The 16958-nt window shown below is 35.5% G+C and overlaps 1 protein-coding gene across 1 annotated transcript in view; it reads right to left on the reverse strand.

Annotated features, from left to right (window-relative positions):
* Window positions 1–1210: 1210 nt before the first annotated feature.
* CEP126 (centrosomal protein 126) overlaps window positions 1211–16958 on the reverse strand; it is a 41223-nt gene continuing 25475 nt past the window's right edge. The window contains exons 6-12 of the mRNA XM_049823248.1: window positions 10604–12740; window positions 8223–8384; window positions 6674–6798; window positions 6289–6376; window positions 5551–5760; window positions 3025–3089; window positions 1211–1318 (exon numbers count right to left, since the gene is read on the reverse strand). Of these exons, the coding sequence (XP_049679205.1) occupies window positions 1211–1318; window positions 3025–3089; window positions 5551–5760; window positions 6289–6376; window positions 6674–6798; window positions 8223–8384; window positions 10604–12740 (2895 nt within the window). The remainder of the gene's footprint in view (window positions 1319–3024; window positions 3090–5550; window positions 5761–6288; window positions 6377–6673; window positions 6799–8222; window positions 8385–10603; window positions 12741–16958) is intronic.

A 16958-nucleotide genomic window follows, 5' to 3' on the forward strand; every position in this document is an offset into this window, starting at 1 on the left:
AAAGGTTTATCACCAAACACGTCAAATCTGTTGACAAGTTAATTGTCATGCTACAGACGCATCTAAAATTGAGGCATCAATGTTTAATCTGCCAATCCAAGACTGCCAAAACCAATCTGTCTCTCAAACATAACTACTTGCAAAGACATCTGCAAGTGCATCTAGCTCTGCAGAAAGACACTCAGACATGTTCTTAGACTATATACGCCCTTATGCAGAAAATACTAATATTTGGCTCCACCTGGGTGTCTTAAAGACAGGAATGGAGTCTCATCTCCAGGCCTGTTGTCCCCACTTTGCTTCCTTTCATGTAGATATTTTGTAATAGTGATTACACAGGTAAAGTCAATCAGGAAAACCAAAACCCAACATTTGCTAATAAGCTAGCTGGGTACTTATGGTTTTGTGTTTCTAGAATAGCTGGTTTAGCCTAAAGCTGACATTGATGTAGAGAGGTTTACCTATGTGCTTCAGTGAAAGGGCATCTACATACCATTAGTTGTATGTTTCCTTCCAAAGCACCTTTCTTTCTAATTTTCTGACAGTTTCAGCCTGGGGTTCTTTACATGAGGAGGTGAGGAAGAATTCCTCTTTAAGTGCAAGTGTTGATAAATGTTGTTGGGAAAATCTGGAGAACAGGAATCTCTAACAAATTCAGCAAGACCTGCAGGAGCATAAGCTAGGAGAAGTATGATGTTGGGAGCACAGTCAGTTTTAGAGCCATCAGATGTAGCTACTGAATAAGGGTAACACACAGTCTGCAATAATTTGCAATACAGCCACCAATATAAAGATAAAAGGTGTAAGTCCATGTATTATTTACTGATATCAAATAACTTTTACAATATATATTTTACAAGTGTAATAGAATCTATCAGTGAATCTTAAAAAAATCAAGAAGTTGGGAAAGTAGTTTACACATAATCTAAGTAGCAAAATATTTGTTTTACTCTCACTTTAATTATGGGTACAGGAAATATACACCAACAATACAAACACTAAAAATGCGATGTATTTTCATTCTTTTAATTTTACAATAAAGTGCGTAATAAAATAGACATAATCATCCCCAAAATGCTTACCAGTCAATTGACATTCATTATTTGAGTTACTGCTTTCGTCTGTATTTTGTTGCCAATTTTATAGTGTTAAATAGTATACATATTACATATAAAGTACATAGAGCTGCAATATTCTGGAGCAGATGATGTCAGTATCTCCTGTAAAATTGCAGTCGATTGCTAGCTGAGGCATTCTTGTACTGCTGTGAGGCTACTGTAGTGCTCACCAAAGGGGAGGATATACATTGCTGAATACTCTATAATAAAATGGAGAATAATGAGATATACAGGTATATAAACAGAAATGTCATTATGTATAATATAACAGTCAAGAAACATCATCTGATGATATCATGTGATCTGTTTTCCATTATATAAGCAACTGTGCAACTTCATCTGGATTTAGAGGTTGCTATTACAGGGTGCAATGTCATTCACATGAATTACTGAGTGAATATCCATACTTTATTTGGCTGCTCTGAAACTAGGAGAGCTGAAGCTGGTTGTTCTCTTGGTGAAGTAAAAATCTTAAATCCCATTACTTCTCATAGCAGAAGGTTTGATGAAATCTCAGTCATTGATACTTTTTCTGCAGCTGGGAACTTGTATGACACTTGTTCACTCTTATCATCAGGAAGAATTCCAAGCCACTGTCTGAGATCTGAATGTGTGTCTACAGCTGGACACCTGTTGAAATGCTTAAGTATATATTCGCAGGGAAAGAAGGGTCTTAAATGTGCATCAGAGAACTTACAGTTCCAGAGACTGGACAGCCTGAGTAACATCTAGTGTTTATATCTTATTTATGAAATAAAAATCTTGTAGATGAGGAATTAGTGGGAGAAAGCTTTGTCACAGACCAGCCAGCCAAGAAGTCTGACTACTGAAAGCCAGGAAAATGCACTGGTGGGGGAAACAGATTCTTTTTTTTTTTTTTTAAGTAGGACAGGCTATGAAGACTGCCTCAGAGAACATACAAGCTCAAAAATGCTTTAGTAAAACACAGTTAGATCCAATAAAGGTAGCTATGCTACACTAATTGCTGAAAATTACAAAATTTACAAGTTGTTTAGCCATAAAGAATTAAATTTGTAAGGGGGCAGAAGAAAGGAAGGTGAGGTTGAAGTCACACCTAGTACTAAGATTCACAAGAAGAGAGGTAATGATGTGCTCTGCGTTATTTTCATAGTCCGACTTCAAAACCAGGCAATAATTTTGAATTTAGGAGCCTGGATACTTTCTGGGGTTTCTCAGTCTCAAACTCAGTAAGTGGGAAAAGCCTTCTGAATAAAGTAAAGTATGTGAAGTATACAGCCATCTGTCTATATTTTTTCCTCAGTACAAATATATAGTAAAGGAGGAGACTGATAATACAGAATTATAAATACTACTTCTGCGTTATAAACTGAACATTTGAAATGTAAATTTTGTACTTCGGACACTCATCTGCCTATTCAGTTCTTTATATTCCAGGTATCATGATTATTTTGTTTGAAACTGACAAGATCTAGAATCTATGAAATAAAATACACTTATTGAACCAAGGTAATACCTATCACTTATAGAACATGGCATATCTGCAGGTCAAGGTAAGAATTCATTGTATTACCAATTATTTTATGCACTACCATGTATCATTCCCTCTTTCCTCTCTATGTTATGGACCCTCCTAAATTACTATTCTTTAAAAGTTCTTAGAACTTCCTGGACTTTGCAAGCGTCTTCAGATTCCAAAAGGAAAATGAAGCCAGAGGATGAGGCAGCCTGGTATAAACTGTTAAAGCCTGTTTACAGTACTATAAAGTTCATATGTATTTTTTTTCACATAAATAGAAAACTGAAAATATGGCAAGCCAGTTGAAGAGATTGATGTCAATATTTTCAATTATGTTTTTACTATACAATAAGCCATAAGGTCAGTTTTTAGGAATTCAATCTGAACATATTTAAATTAAATACTTACTAAAGGCATGGTTATCTGCAAAACACTTGCAGCAGATGGGTTTCTGGTGATGGCTTCTTGAACATCTGAAAATAGCATAAAAGTATATCCTAAATATTATAGAAACCAAATGCTACAATAGAAATACGATTCACAGTCAAATATTCAACACACAACTTCCCAGCCATTGTGGAAAGGTAGTTTAATAGCGCTGTTCTTTTCTTCCCTACTAGCAGCTGCTGAAGTATATGCCGTATCTGTATTTTTAAAATTTGCAATTTATTATCTGAAAAAAAATTTAATGTCAATAAAGAAATCTAAAGCTGGAGAAAAGAATGCCAGCTACACTAAGCTGGCAACAAAAATTTCAGACTTAGGTTGGTTAGTGACTAACTGTTATTCATTAAAAAGACCACTATGAAGGTACACAGTTTTAGTCGCTTAATTTGGTAAAATGTGAAAACAAAGCCAAAAAAAGGGGTTCAAAAAGGTCACGGTTTAAAAAAGCAACATACTTACATGACATGTAAGTACTTACAACACTTTATTTACTTACTTACAGGTGCATACTTACATGTACTTACATGTCCTATAAGTCCACCTGTAAAATTTCCCTGCTTTTTACCAAGTAATTCCCAAATAATTAGGCAAGCTAATTAAATTTCTAAGATGCATATATATATATATGTATTTCATTAATTTTCACAGTTACTTCATTTTCAATCAGTTAACTCCTATGATTCTTTCATTGTTTCTTTCATATTTCTTATGTACTTTTCTTATAGTTTCCATAGTTTTCCTTTTTACACTTTGCAAACTTCAGCTTTCTTGCTCCCAGTTCTTTTGCTGCATTTATCTTTGCCTCTATTTCTTTGTCATTTCTCTGTTATTTATACAGCAATTTATTTTATATTTTCTTGTATTTCTCTTTTCATATGTACTTACTTAACATCATACTAAAACTCCTCTCTGACAAAAGATAGAATTCTTCACTTCTGTTTGCCTGGAAGCAATAACCATGAGGTACGATATAATGAAATTCTGAACCACTGTTTGACGGGAGCAGGAATCGGAAGCTACTGCTGCAGAAAGTTTCTAAGCATTTGCAAAGATCTTTTATTCTGCTGTTGCAGTTTACAGGAAACTGAAGCCTTTTTCCTCAAAGTCAAGCAATCCGCCCTTTAATGTAGAAATGTATGGATAGTGTGCAGAAGCTTAATAAGCCCTGGTTTAGTCTGATTCCAGTTAATAAGGGGATAAACTTGGGTAACCTGACCATGACATTGTGCAGTCCAGAAGGAAAAGTAGTGGAATAGTAAAATAAAATCAATGGACTTCAAGAAAGCAGACTCTTATAAACTCAAATAATTGCCATGTAAAATTTCATATGAAAAAAGTCTAAGGCAAACATAAAAATCCAGTTGGCAGTTCCATAAACAGCAAAAAATGGCAACCAGAATTTATTCCAATGATATGGAAAGCCAAGCAATCCAGTGAAGAGACCATGTGGACTAAGTCACAAGGTCCCCACTGATTTCAAATACAGGATGGAGCACACAAAATACAGAAACTATGTCAAACTAATGAGAATTTTTATGAAAGACCTGTATGATCATGTAGGTCAAAGCAAATACTAACCATTAGATATAGTAGCAAGAGACCCAAGAAGTATGTTTGTTCTATGAGTACATTAGTTAAAATAGGATGACAAATGAAAGTGTTAGCTAACTAATCACTGGAGAGAAAAAATTATCAAGAACAAGTACAGATATTTCCCCACATTCTTCAGCAAAATGGAAACTGTGATTGGAGAGCTCATGTAAAAAGCACCACTATGAAGCAGGTAAGAAATCAGCCTGGCATAGAGAAAGAACAGGTTAGAGAACACTTAAGTAAGTTTGACGTTTGTAAAATAGTTACGCAAGTGATATTCACTAAAAAATTCAGATTTGGCTGCAGCACTCTCAGAACTCTGTATTTGTGATCTTTAAGAATTCATGGAGAAGAGGAACATTCTAAAAGACTAGAAGAAAGAAAATGAAAAGCCATTCATTATAAAGGGTTACATTTGCAAAAACATAGGATATATAATATAAAGGGTAAATATTTGCAAAAATAATTGCAAAAAAATTAAGGTGGATAAGCATTGGAACAGATTCCCGAGTGAGGCTGATACATCTGATAAATCTTTAAAGAACAATTTTGACAAATATCTGTTAGAAACAACAGCTACTGTTGGGCTGAGCCAGGTTCTGAAGGTGTACTCTAGTCACATTTTGAATGATTTTTTTGACCAAGGCAAAGTCACCATTATTTTAAAATAATTTCATTGACTTTAAGAAAGGTTTCATGATTTTGATCTACTGTTTGCTACATTTAGTAAAGAATAATAATAATAATAATAATATAGAATTAAAATATTTCTATCACAGGATTCATGTTTTTTTAAAATTTAAATTTATTAATTTATTTAAAATTAATCCATGACAACAAAATATAAAGTTATTTAATCACTTGATATAGGATCCTTTTTATTATCAAACTTACTTTGTAGCCTTTGATTGAGACGATCAAGAGACTGGAAAATCTTCTGTTCTTCTACTGAAAGTGTACTCATGCCTGGATGTGGAGCCCTGTGAAGCAGTAAGGGCTGTCTAGCTGGTTGCACATTTTCCATAGCTGCCAGGATTTCATCCTCTGCAACAGGTGTACTTGCTAGTTTTTCTGCCGTAAGAAACTGAACAGTGCTTTCTGAAACTAAAGAGATTACAGGGGTAACTTCAAATGAGAAGAGCTCATGACATTTAAATATACTGCTTGATTTCATGACTATAGGTCTGTGAAACACAAAATACACATTAAAAGATCAAAAAGGTGGCAAAGTCAGGAAGCATGATATGTTAGAAAATGACATAATTGAGATCACTAATGCATCTTGCAGTTGGCACCAGAGCAAGTTCTACTGACTCTGGAAATATGTAATGATAGCAAGCAATACCTGTCCATATCCTACAGTTACGTATGATGCATACAGCTGTCATACAGTTAAATACAAACAGGAATGGAATGAAAGTTGAGTATATGTTGTAATGCATTTATGAAACCATCAATATCATGACACATGATGCTATATCTTACATTTCTGTGAAAAAAATTAGGTCTAGACAACAAACTACCCCTTCTTACTTAGAATCACCAATGCCAAAAGACACAAGTGATGTTACACAGTGGATATATTAGGTCACTATGTATAACAGAGAATTGAAGTGAGATGTGTTACTGTACCTTCATCAGACTTATAGGTGTTATTCATATTTTGTACTGGATCAAATGCAGATTGAACAGGACTCAGCTGGACAGTACATAACGAATTCTATAAAAAATATTATAAGAATATTTTAAGTGTAATTTAGGGCAACTATACTACTTGTGAACATTTTTTGTTTATTATTTCATATTACTAAATATTTTCAAGTACAAAAATATTAGTGTATACTAATACAGTGATGTATTCTAGTTTGGTTTATTCTTTTCATTAGTAGTGACAGCAAGCTGACTAAGCACACCAATTCAAAATTGTGTGACACTGAACAAATCTTTGATATTCCTGAAACTCTTTCCATTCTGAAGATAAATAAGATTTTTATTTTTTATAGTATTTAATATTTACCTGTGCATGATGAGTAGGCTTCCATCTTTTAGAGGCTATGCTTTGTCTTCTGTGTTCTGAAAAACCTCTGTATTTATTCTCATGGTTGTCAAAGAGCTGTTTTTGTCTTGTAACAGGAACAACACCTTAAATGACATGCATACAAAAATAAACCAAAAATGTGTAAAAACATGATAAAGATAGTAGTAGTAAAACTAATAATGGTGAGTAAATGTCTCTGTCCAAATTTAGATGTTTACCTTGTGTATGTTTACATCTGATCTCGCTAAATGTATTTTCTTATAGTGAAAAGAGAGAAACAGGGATTTCTAAGGCATATTTAATTTCATGTTAGCATAGGACTATGAGATACAGAGAGTAATGTTTTAGAAAATAAGAAGCATTTGGAGAATAATCCTGAAGTCTAATTGTCCGACATAGTAAATGCCTGTTGCTAAGACACTGTATCTTATATCTTAATGGATTCAATATTTGTTAAGATTACACAGCACCGTGCAGAAAACATGTAATAGTTCACACAGTTTATTTGATTCACAGAATCACAGAATAGTAGAGGGGGGAAGGGACCTCTGGAGGTCATCTGGTCCCACTGCTCTGCTCAAGCAGGGCCACCTAGACCTGGTTGCCCAGGACCATGTCCAGGTGGCTTTTGAGTATCACTAAGGATGGAGACTCCACAACGTCTCTGGGCAGCTTATGCCAGTGCTCCATCACCCTCACAATAAAAATCCAGTGTTTCTAAAGTTCAGAGGGAACCTCCTGTGTGTCAGTTTCTGCCTACAGAAAGGACCAGAGGCGACGGGCACAAAAGAGCCTGGCTCCGTCCTCTTTGCACCTTCCTTACAGGTATTTATAGACAGTGCTAAGATCCCCCATGGCCTTCTCTTCCCCAGGCTGAACAGTCCCAGCTCTCTCAGCCTTTCCTCATAGGAGAGATGCTCCAGTCCCATCATCATCTTCCTCGCACTTCACTGGGCTCTCTCCACTCTGTCCATGTCTCTCTTGTACTGAGGAGCCCAGAACCGAACACAGTCATCCAGGTGTGGCCTCACAGGTGTGATGTGAATCATTGTTTAAAACCTTAGTTCTACAGCTTGGGATTTTCTAGTTAATCTTACTAATTTATATATCTGTATACTAATTTTAATGACAGTACTTGTATATACTATTTTCCCTCAACTAGAGAGGCCTAACATAGACACTGTACCTCAAATTTATTTCGGTTTTGTCTGGTGTAATAATACATTTTCAAAATTAAAGCATCAAGTTTCAAAATGAAAATTAAGTTCTTAATTAAACTTTCATGCATACAAACTTGAGATGCAAGTCAGCATTTTCATGTGCAAGTCAGGAATCTACATATCCAAGGAGATATTATATTCTCATTTGTAAATGCAGTTACTTGATTTGTAAATGCAGTTACTTGATTTATACTTAAGAAGAAAAATTACCCATTCATGATTGGACCAAGAGGTCTTTTAGTGATTTTAACAGAATTTTATTTCTTTAGTTGTTATTACAGTGATATTTAACAAAGCAGAATTCTTACCATTTGCAGGAAAAGAAGACAATTCATTGATCCTAGAAGCAGATTTGAAACTAGTCATCTGGCTGCTGCCATCAATGGTAACATGGGACACATTAGCTTTAAAAGGTTGCCATTTAGTTTTATGTGAATTATTATAATGTGACACATGGTGCTGAATAGCACCTGAAAAGAAAAGGAAATGTGATCATGTTATATTCAATACGAGGTAAAGTTTAAAAAGAAGCAAACAAGAAACCCTTTGTTATATTAGTAATCACATAATGTTTTTCTGAAAAATAAAATCCAAAGTTGCCCTATTGATATGCATCAACACTTAATTAGTTTGCAAGACATGCTAGATCTATGCCAACGAAAAGACTCCTTTGAGAAATGTAAGACAAAAATATAATAAGCAATAGTATCTTTAAAGGCATGAGATAACTGAGCGGTCTACCCCTGTTTAAATATAAGGATGTGAATTAGTCCCGTATTTGTCACAGGCTAAATGTTAAACACATTTTTAAAGCATTTTACTGACTGAACACCAAAGGACTTCTAATCTTCTATTATGTGTCAGCCAGAAGATACACCACTTGAAGCCTGGAAGCCCAACTAAAGGAAGATCCTCATGGACAATGACATTATTTATTCATCTTGTTCTCACTTATTCTTTCTGTACATTTGGCCAAGCATTGCAACAGATCACATTTTCTACAGTGTCCTCCCAGACCTCGCTGAACTTTGTAATAGTGCCACAGCAGATATTTTACTCAAGAACAATGCAGTATTCAGTCTCTCATAGCAAGCACTTCAGGACAAAGACTATGGTGATCTATGTGCATTTGCAGGCAATAGAACCAATAATTGCAACTCATTAAGCATTATCTAGAGTATTTAAAATAAAGAGTTTCAAAACACAAGATCTAAGCAGATACTAAGAGAGGGCCACCTACCCAAATTTTAAAAAGAGGTTACTCAGCTCTTCCTCTAAAAGAGCTGGATCTATGTGACACCTGGGATGTAGCATTTAAAATTGCAGTGAAGACAGTATTAGTAGTGCACGCCACTTTTACCCGCTAAATTTCCCGATTCATTGATCTGATGTGCAAATAAGGACATCAAGAGGCAAGCATCTCTGCTGGAGGCAAGATACGGTAATGCAAGACTTCATTCATTTCCAATGTAAAATTAAATGGGTTAATTTAAGTCACACATATCTTAAGCTCATCTGTTTGACTTTGAACTGGAGTGGAGAAGCAGATAACATTTCTCATTTCCCACCCCTGCTTTAGGCCAAGAATATTCACCTACCTCTGCTCTTACACAACAGAGCTCTTCTGAATCACTCCATAGTTAAAACTATGCATTACTGTAGATAAAACTAGAAATTTAGGGGTTTTTAAGTTATAGGAATTACTTGTTGTGGTAGAAAGTATCTTTGAGCTGCATGGCCAATCCTTGGGGTGATGCCAGTACGTGAAGCAGTTTGGAGTGTTGCTTGTACCTGAAGCAGGGTCTACAGCTTGGAGCTCTGCCTCCAGCCGCAACCCTCAACGGGAAGCAAACCAGCATACAAAATACAAATTACAAGCACAAGGGTGCCATCAATGCCCAAGGCACAGAATATAGCTAGGCTGCAGGGGAGAAACAAGGCATTAAATTAAAAAGCATGGAACCTATTTTGAAATGTAAAACCCATGAGATTAAAGTTTATTCTCCCAAAATTTCTTATGCATCTTTCCTCTAAGTTACCAATCAATCTCTGCATCATATTGTTCCCAAGGTTAATTTTTAGTAAAAGGCAGGATTGGTCCTCAAATTTCTTAAAATTCTTTATAAATCAGACATACTTTGCAGCACAGCAAAATTTGCCTGGTAGCAGCTCTTTATTTTTAACTTACATTTAATTTTTTTGAGCATTAATTGTATTACTGGGAATAAAACTTAATAATTTTAGGCACTTACAGGGTCAGCATTTTAAAAACATGGTAGATCCACATTTCTTTCACTCTCAGGTGGCAGTGACTGTTGGACAACTAGCTATGACTCCCAGTTACCTTGTAAAACTTGTTCACATAAACTTAGCCACTTCCTCCTATATCATTATTTAGACCACCTGTCACATCTGCTCATTAGTCAGGAATATAATCTCAGGGAAAATACTTCCTTTTCATTTAATATTGTAGAGAGCTATTAAAAATGGGGATTGACATTTGAGAGGCCCCTGGGCACCACTGGAATAGAAATGACAATGACAAATGGTGAAAACTTCTTAAAACTGGCAGTATTGTGTGAATGGATGAAAGGCTGGATGTTTTATCTGAAAACAGATTTGTGATGTAATTGAAAAAGACTTTCGTCTGAACATCCCCCCACCCCAAACCCAGCAACGTGACTCTTACCCGTAGCAAGGTCTTCTGGAGCTGGGGCAGTATGCGCTCCTTGCCAGGAGGTACTTGTTTTTCCAGCTGCTGGGATATGATGGAGATGTAATCCATTTTCTGCATTAACAGGTCTTCTTTCAGTGCAGGTTGCTGGATGTTTTTGACAGGCACTTGTCTGAATGCTATTTACAGAACAAGTATTTTTTGCCCAAGGTTTGAATTTGGCCGTGCTGCAGCCAGGTGTAGATATCGCAGTGGCCAAGTCAGAACGACAAGTAATACTCTCACTGTTTTCTGTACCATTTCTATTTAAAACTCCATCTGCTAACACAACATGCCTTTCATTTAAATCATTCCTGATTGTAGCAGTAGCTTGAAGGGCTGAAGGCGGCAGTGGCTGATACCCAGGGCTGGCTGCGTTTTTGCCACTTCTGTTTCCCGGCAGAGGTGCGGATGGTGGGTGAGGTGCTAGCAATTTCCCTGGAGCTTTTCGAGTTTTGTTGGCTTCAGCAGCTGACTGTGGTTGGGTTATAGTGCCTGTTCTCTTCTTGGGCATAAAACTTGACTGGGCTCTTACAGATGTTGTTCTTCCAGTTATTTTTGCCTTATTTTTGAGTTGATTACCTTCATTAACTTTAGAATTATTACCACATACTGGGGGTTTACTTTCTTCCTCTTTTGATAACAACCAAGCTTTTTCAGCAGGAAAGGATCCAGTAGACATAAATATGTTCAGAGGCGTGCATTCTTTATTTGATTCTTCAGTATTAACATTTGGTTTTGATATATGAGAGTTTTCCTGATCATTTTTTATGAACATGGGGTTTGAAGGTTGAGCAACAATACTTAAATTAGTCTTTGGAGCAATATTTGTAGTTTGAACATATTGCAGCTGTGCAGAAGATATTTCACTGGTGTTTTTTTCATAGTATTTTTCATTATTTTCTATTATTATCTGGTTAATTTGATCACACCATCTTAGCTTTCTATTGTATTTTTCATTTTCTGCACTTTTCTTTTTTATTTTTGCCAGTTCTAAACTGTCTCTGATAGAAGACATGGGTCTACTTCCAAAACTGATCCCGTGGTTCATAACCACAGCTTTGAAATGACTGGGTACATATTTAGAATCCTTCTTTAAGATACTTCTGAATAACTTTGCTCTTTTTCTTTCAATAATATTGTTTGTCAGGGTTTTGTGCTGTGCAGGAGTGCCAGAATTGAACTCTGTATCAGACACCAGTGACATAGTTTCAACCATATTTCCCTTTTCTTCCTCTTCATTATTCTGTTTCTTAACATCACACAGAACTGAGGCATTTGGTATGCCCTGAAATAAAGATGTACCTGGTTTAATGTCATCAATACATTTAATAATTCCTTCCTTTGTTTCAGTCATTTTTCCTGAGGTATTTTTTAAAAACTCTGTAATGATGTTTTTGTCCGTTGGTAATGTATCAGCTGTGCTAGGAATGCCAGTGGAACATCCCTGATTAGGAAATAAGATTACAGATGTTGCAATAGGTTGACTGGAGGTTTGCATAGATATAGTTCTTTCTTGTGGGGTCATTTTAAAACTTTGATCTTGCGTCAGATCCTGAACTCTTTCTCCTGGAATAGAACCAGGGCTGGCCCAGGCTTTGCTAGGATTGAGAACAGGATGATCAGTGGCTACTGTGCTAGCCCTTCCAGAAGATGGCTTGCTTCTTTCTTCTTTTATATTTTGCAGAAAACTGAATGCATTGCTTAGAGAGCTTTCTTGCTTACCAGAGGTAGAGAACTCTGCAGGGTTTTTTTCAGATCTGCGAGAAGCAGATGATTCCTCTTCTGAACTATTTACATGTTCAGCAGAAGTTAGAACATTATTTTTAGCTAAAATATCATGAGTAGGTAAGTTGTGGTAGTATTGCAAATCTACATTTCTCAGACAATTATTTAGATGCATATTTTTAGAAGAAGTACTTTGAGCTGTATAAAGCAAACCATTATTCCTAGTCTGTGATTTTTCTGGATTGTACAGGGCACAGTCACACTGTGTAGTCAAAGATGATTCACTCAGTGTTGTGTAATTTCCATTTTGTTCTCCAGCCTCAAGACTGTCAAGGCTTGACAGGCTTTCTGAATCATCTGTTTTCTTGACATCTTGGTGAAAATTCTGAAATACAGGCATAAAACCAGACTCTTACATTTCTCAGAAATGCTTTTTTTAATACTAATTTTTCATTAATGAGAGCTTAGGCTAAAATACAATCAACACTGAGACTGGTGTTTTTATGACTTGGGGTCATAGCACCATGAGTGTTTCCACCAAGTCAAAATTTACCTGTGTTCAATTGCAAAGGAAAATGATGTAGTTTGGATATGAAATTCAGCTGAAAGAGCTGCATAATTCAACAAATTTAATCCTAAGTTTTATATAAATTCTACAATATCAAAAAAGGAACAAGATTTGTCTAAACAACACTACTCTTTCTGGATTGCCCTATGACGCAGGATAGTTTTCATACTCTAACATGTAAGGGAGTTTACAGAATGAAAAAGAATCCATGAAAATGCAGATTTGATAGTGGATCTGCCGCAAACTGGATTTTTTTCCACAATACTAGATTGAATATACTTATTTTCATACAAAGTGCCACAAGTGATGAGGATTTAAGCCTTGTCATGGCAAACACAGAAAACATCTCTCAGCTGTCATAATTACAGTGATTAACACCTCCCTGCAGTGAAACCCCTTCTTCTCATCTTTCAGAAATAAGAAAATACCATCTGATATGAGGAAAGATCAGGTCTAAGGGCATATGGGAGTCCCATCTACTCCCCCAACTTCTTCATCAAACTTTAATGTAGTGATGAATAGCAACTAGCACCATCCAAATCACCACTGGGACAACTTCATGTATGCACTATCCAGGTATTTTCTTCACTGTTACTTCTCCATCCAAACACTGAGATGCCTGATGTGGTTGAAAATACGTACTTATTTAAGTACAAGATTTCAAAATACACATAAATATAAAGGAAAACAAGCATATCAACTATTTTCACAATCATCTCATACACTCTCTCTTGTGGAAGTGGATGTTCACTTCCACAAGTGAACTTGTGAAAGTTCACTTCCACACAACTCAGCAGCTAAGTGATTCTAAACCATGCGTTGGAAAAAATTGGCCTGAAAAACTAAGAGAAGCTGCATTAGATATGCAACCTTATGCAATGAAGATTTTTTTTTTCATTAGTGACTTTAAATGGAAAATGTTTCAAGTAGCAAAATCTTTTAACCTAGGTAAGTGATTATATATCCCCTGGCAACTACAGTGCATAAAATTCATTAGTAAATAAAAACATGTTTTTGTAGTAAACCTTTTTGTGTTCTAATAAAATTGTTATACCATAATATTGCATAGTTTATAGCTGTATGAATATTTTAAATTGCAGAATAAAAAGCTTAGCGAGTCCTGAAAGACATTTTATGATGGAATTAAATCTTATCTTGCACAAAATGTTCAGAGGTTGGTGCAGTCTTCCATTATAGTTATGATCTGAGATAAAGAAACTAAATAGAAGAACAAAGAACCAAGTGTAGGGAAAGATCCCTTTAGGGAACATTTTCAAACTAAAGTCATGCAAACCAGTGTCTTTCTAAGAGAAAAGAATAAATAACACTTTGTTAGTTATTTATTAACCTTTACGTTTGGCTAAATTATATTGTTAACCTCTGCTTGAACTTCACCAAACAAGGAAAAGGCATATGCTCAGAGTTTTCTGTACCAGACCAAATTTAAGAACTAACTTTGAAATTTTCAGATGGGAAGAAAGGAGTAAAAAGAAATTATAGGTGTCAGGCTTACTTCTTGTCGAATTTGGAAACTGCACCTGTACAGCTAAACATGTGTCTCTCAAATCACTAAGTTAAACAGAGGAAACAGTTTGTAAGGATTGATTTTAAAAAACCTGTTCCGATAGCAGGTTAGCTTAAAATGGTAAATCTGGAGCATGCAAGAAAAGTTGCAACTTTTAAAAATCAAGATTAAAAAAATTTCTACCCAGTTGTGCTACAGAGGTTGAAAATAGACTTGATCCTGCATTATATATAATTTTACTCTCCTTGTAAAACAAAACCTCACAGGAACACAAAATCTCAGTTGAGGCAACCTCCAGAAATAAGTTAGGAACTAAAGAATAAAGAAGGATTCCTCATTGAAACACATGCTTACTTTTATTTAGTTCATGTAAAGTTAGTTAATTTACATTTATTTTATTGCATCATACAATTTCATCATTTCACACATTAAAGATGCTTATCATTCTCATTAAAATATTTACATATTTTATTTCCCTTTCTAGCCTACTCTGTAATGAAAATGAATGTCACGTTTTCTTGCAAAAATGCATAGCTAGAACTACTTCTGCAGACCTGAAAAAGCATTCAATAATTATTCTTTTTTAGTGGCCAATAGCTACAGGGAAATAAACCTGGAAATCCCAAAGATTTAATTTGATTTAATCTGTGAGAATATTATTGGATGATAAGGAAACAAAAATGTTCATAGAGTGTACTATCTTTTTATTTTCTGGATTTGCATATTGTTTCTGTTATATAATACAATTTATTGTATTACCTGTTGCATGCATTATCTTATGTCCTAATGCATGAAATCTAAACCCAGCCTGTCCACATACTTGGTATGCTAGGAAAGGGAACACTTCCAAGGAATTAAAGAGGTCACTGGGATGTCTTAAGACTTAGAACAGCTGTGTCAAGCAATTTCATTTCAGTGAAGCACTAAAACAAAGAGAAAACATGAGCCTAAGAAATCTTTCATGAGGCCAATGAAAGAACAACATTGCAACAAGTAAAAGTTTCAGAGAACCTGACAAGTAAATTTTCTGCCAAAGGACTCTGTCAGAACACTATTACACTAAAGAGCTGCTACATGTATATTTGACATTTTCTGCAAAAGAAGTGCTGACTGTTCACAATTCCAAGAGGTGAACAGGAACACTCTTCTGAACATAGATGTTGGAAAAATGCTATGTACTCTGAAAACCCAGGCCCCTCACCTCTCACACTACTTGCTCTTTTTGATAATTTTGACTGGTTTATTTTCAGGAGTTCTTTGTGTGTTATATGTGGGTATATACGATGTTATATTTCACATTGATTGTGAAGTAAAAGACACCAATGGGTCATACAGGTACAAAGCTACCTCTCAAAGCCAGTGAGGTACCTAAACACCTTTACTGCTTTTATCAACTACAGAATGGGAAAATCCATTAGAAAATTAATAATCTCTTTTCTATGCAAGTTTGGAAAACATAATGTACATGGTACTACACAATACTGATTTCACAGAAGATTTGGGCAGACCCAAGAAAGCAAAGGATTTTGGTGCTTATGTTACACAAGAGATCCATTATACTGTGCCAAACCCACTAAAGAAGCTATGGAGGTGTAGGCTGACCGGAGAAAAGCTTCCTATCAACACCATGGCTTTCCTAGGCTAACTCCTAGGTGCCTAATTCCCCCCCAAGCTATCTACGATACAGAAACTAGCTATCTATGAGCGTGAGTATTCAAAAGGACCTGATTTGCCTGTTTGGAACATCATCACAGGATGCTAGAAATACAGGTTCAAACTTCTGGGGATAAAAAGAACGCACATTTCCAATTTCATAGGCACTCAGGCACTTCAGTAAGCTGTACGGTAATGAAGGATTTTTACAGAAAAGTGACCTGAACATTGAATGTCAGGGTTTCAAGTTCTGACTTCCAGTTTTAATGAAGTCCTGAGGTAAATGTACATAACTGTGTAGGAAACAGGTTTTCAGCTCAACATTTCTCTCTGTTGCTTCCTATTAATCAATTTAGCATCTCAATACTCAGAGCGCTGCTTCTCAGGATCCCTGTTCCAGGTGCGTAACTCTCACAGACTAACCTAGTCATTCAGCTCCAGAAGTGGAATTCATAATGCTAGTTTTTAAATACTATTAAAATTATTAAATGATTAAATGTTGAGGCACTGAGCACCACAGTGTATTAGTCCCTTTTTTGTTTCTAACCCATTAATAAATTTGACGAGGCACCATCTACTCTGCAAATGTAAGAGATGGGGTCATGTAAAAATAGCATGGGACTGCATAATTGAAAACCATCATAAGGCAAATAGACATGGAGAGAAATTTGGTGTGCAATATGCAATATAAATTCCAGAAGTTCCTAACTGCTTAACTAATAATAATTTTAATGTTATATATAAAATGCAATGAGCATTATAACTGAATGAGCAAATTCATAGTTATTTACAATCTATGTTATATTCAATGTCATTTTGACAAATCCCCAAGAAAGGAGAATGGAGATCTGCTAAAA

Source organism: Accipiter gentilis, chromosome 19 (genome assembly GCF_929443795.1).
Source record: "Accipiter gentilis chromosome 19, bAccGen1.1, whole genome shotgun sequence".
Taxonomy (NCBI): Eukaryota; Metazoa; Chordata; class Aves; order Accipitriformes; family Accipitridae; genus Astur; species Astur gentilis.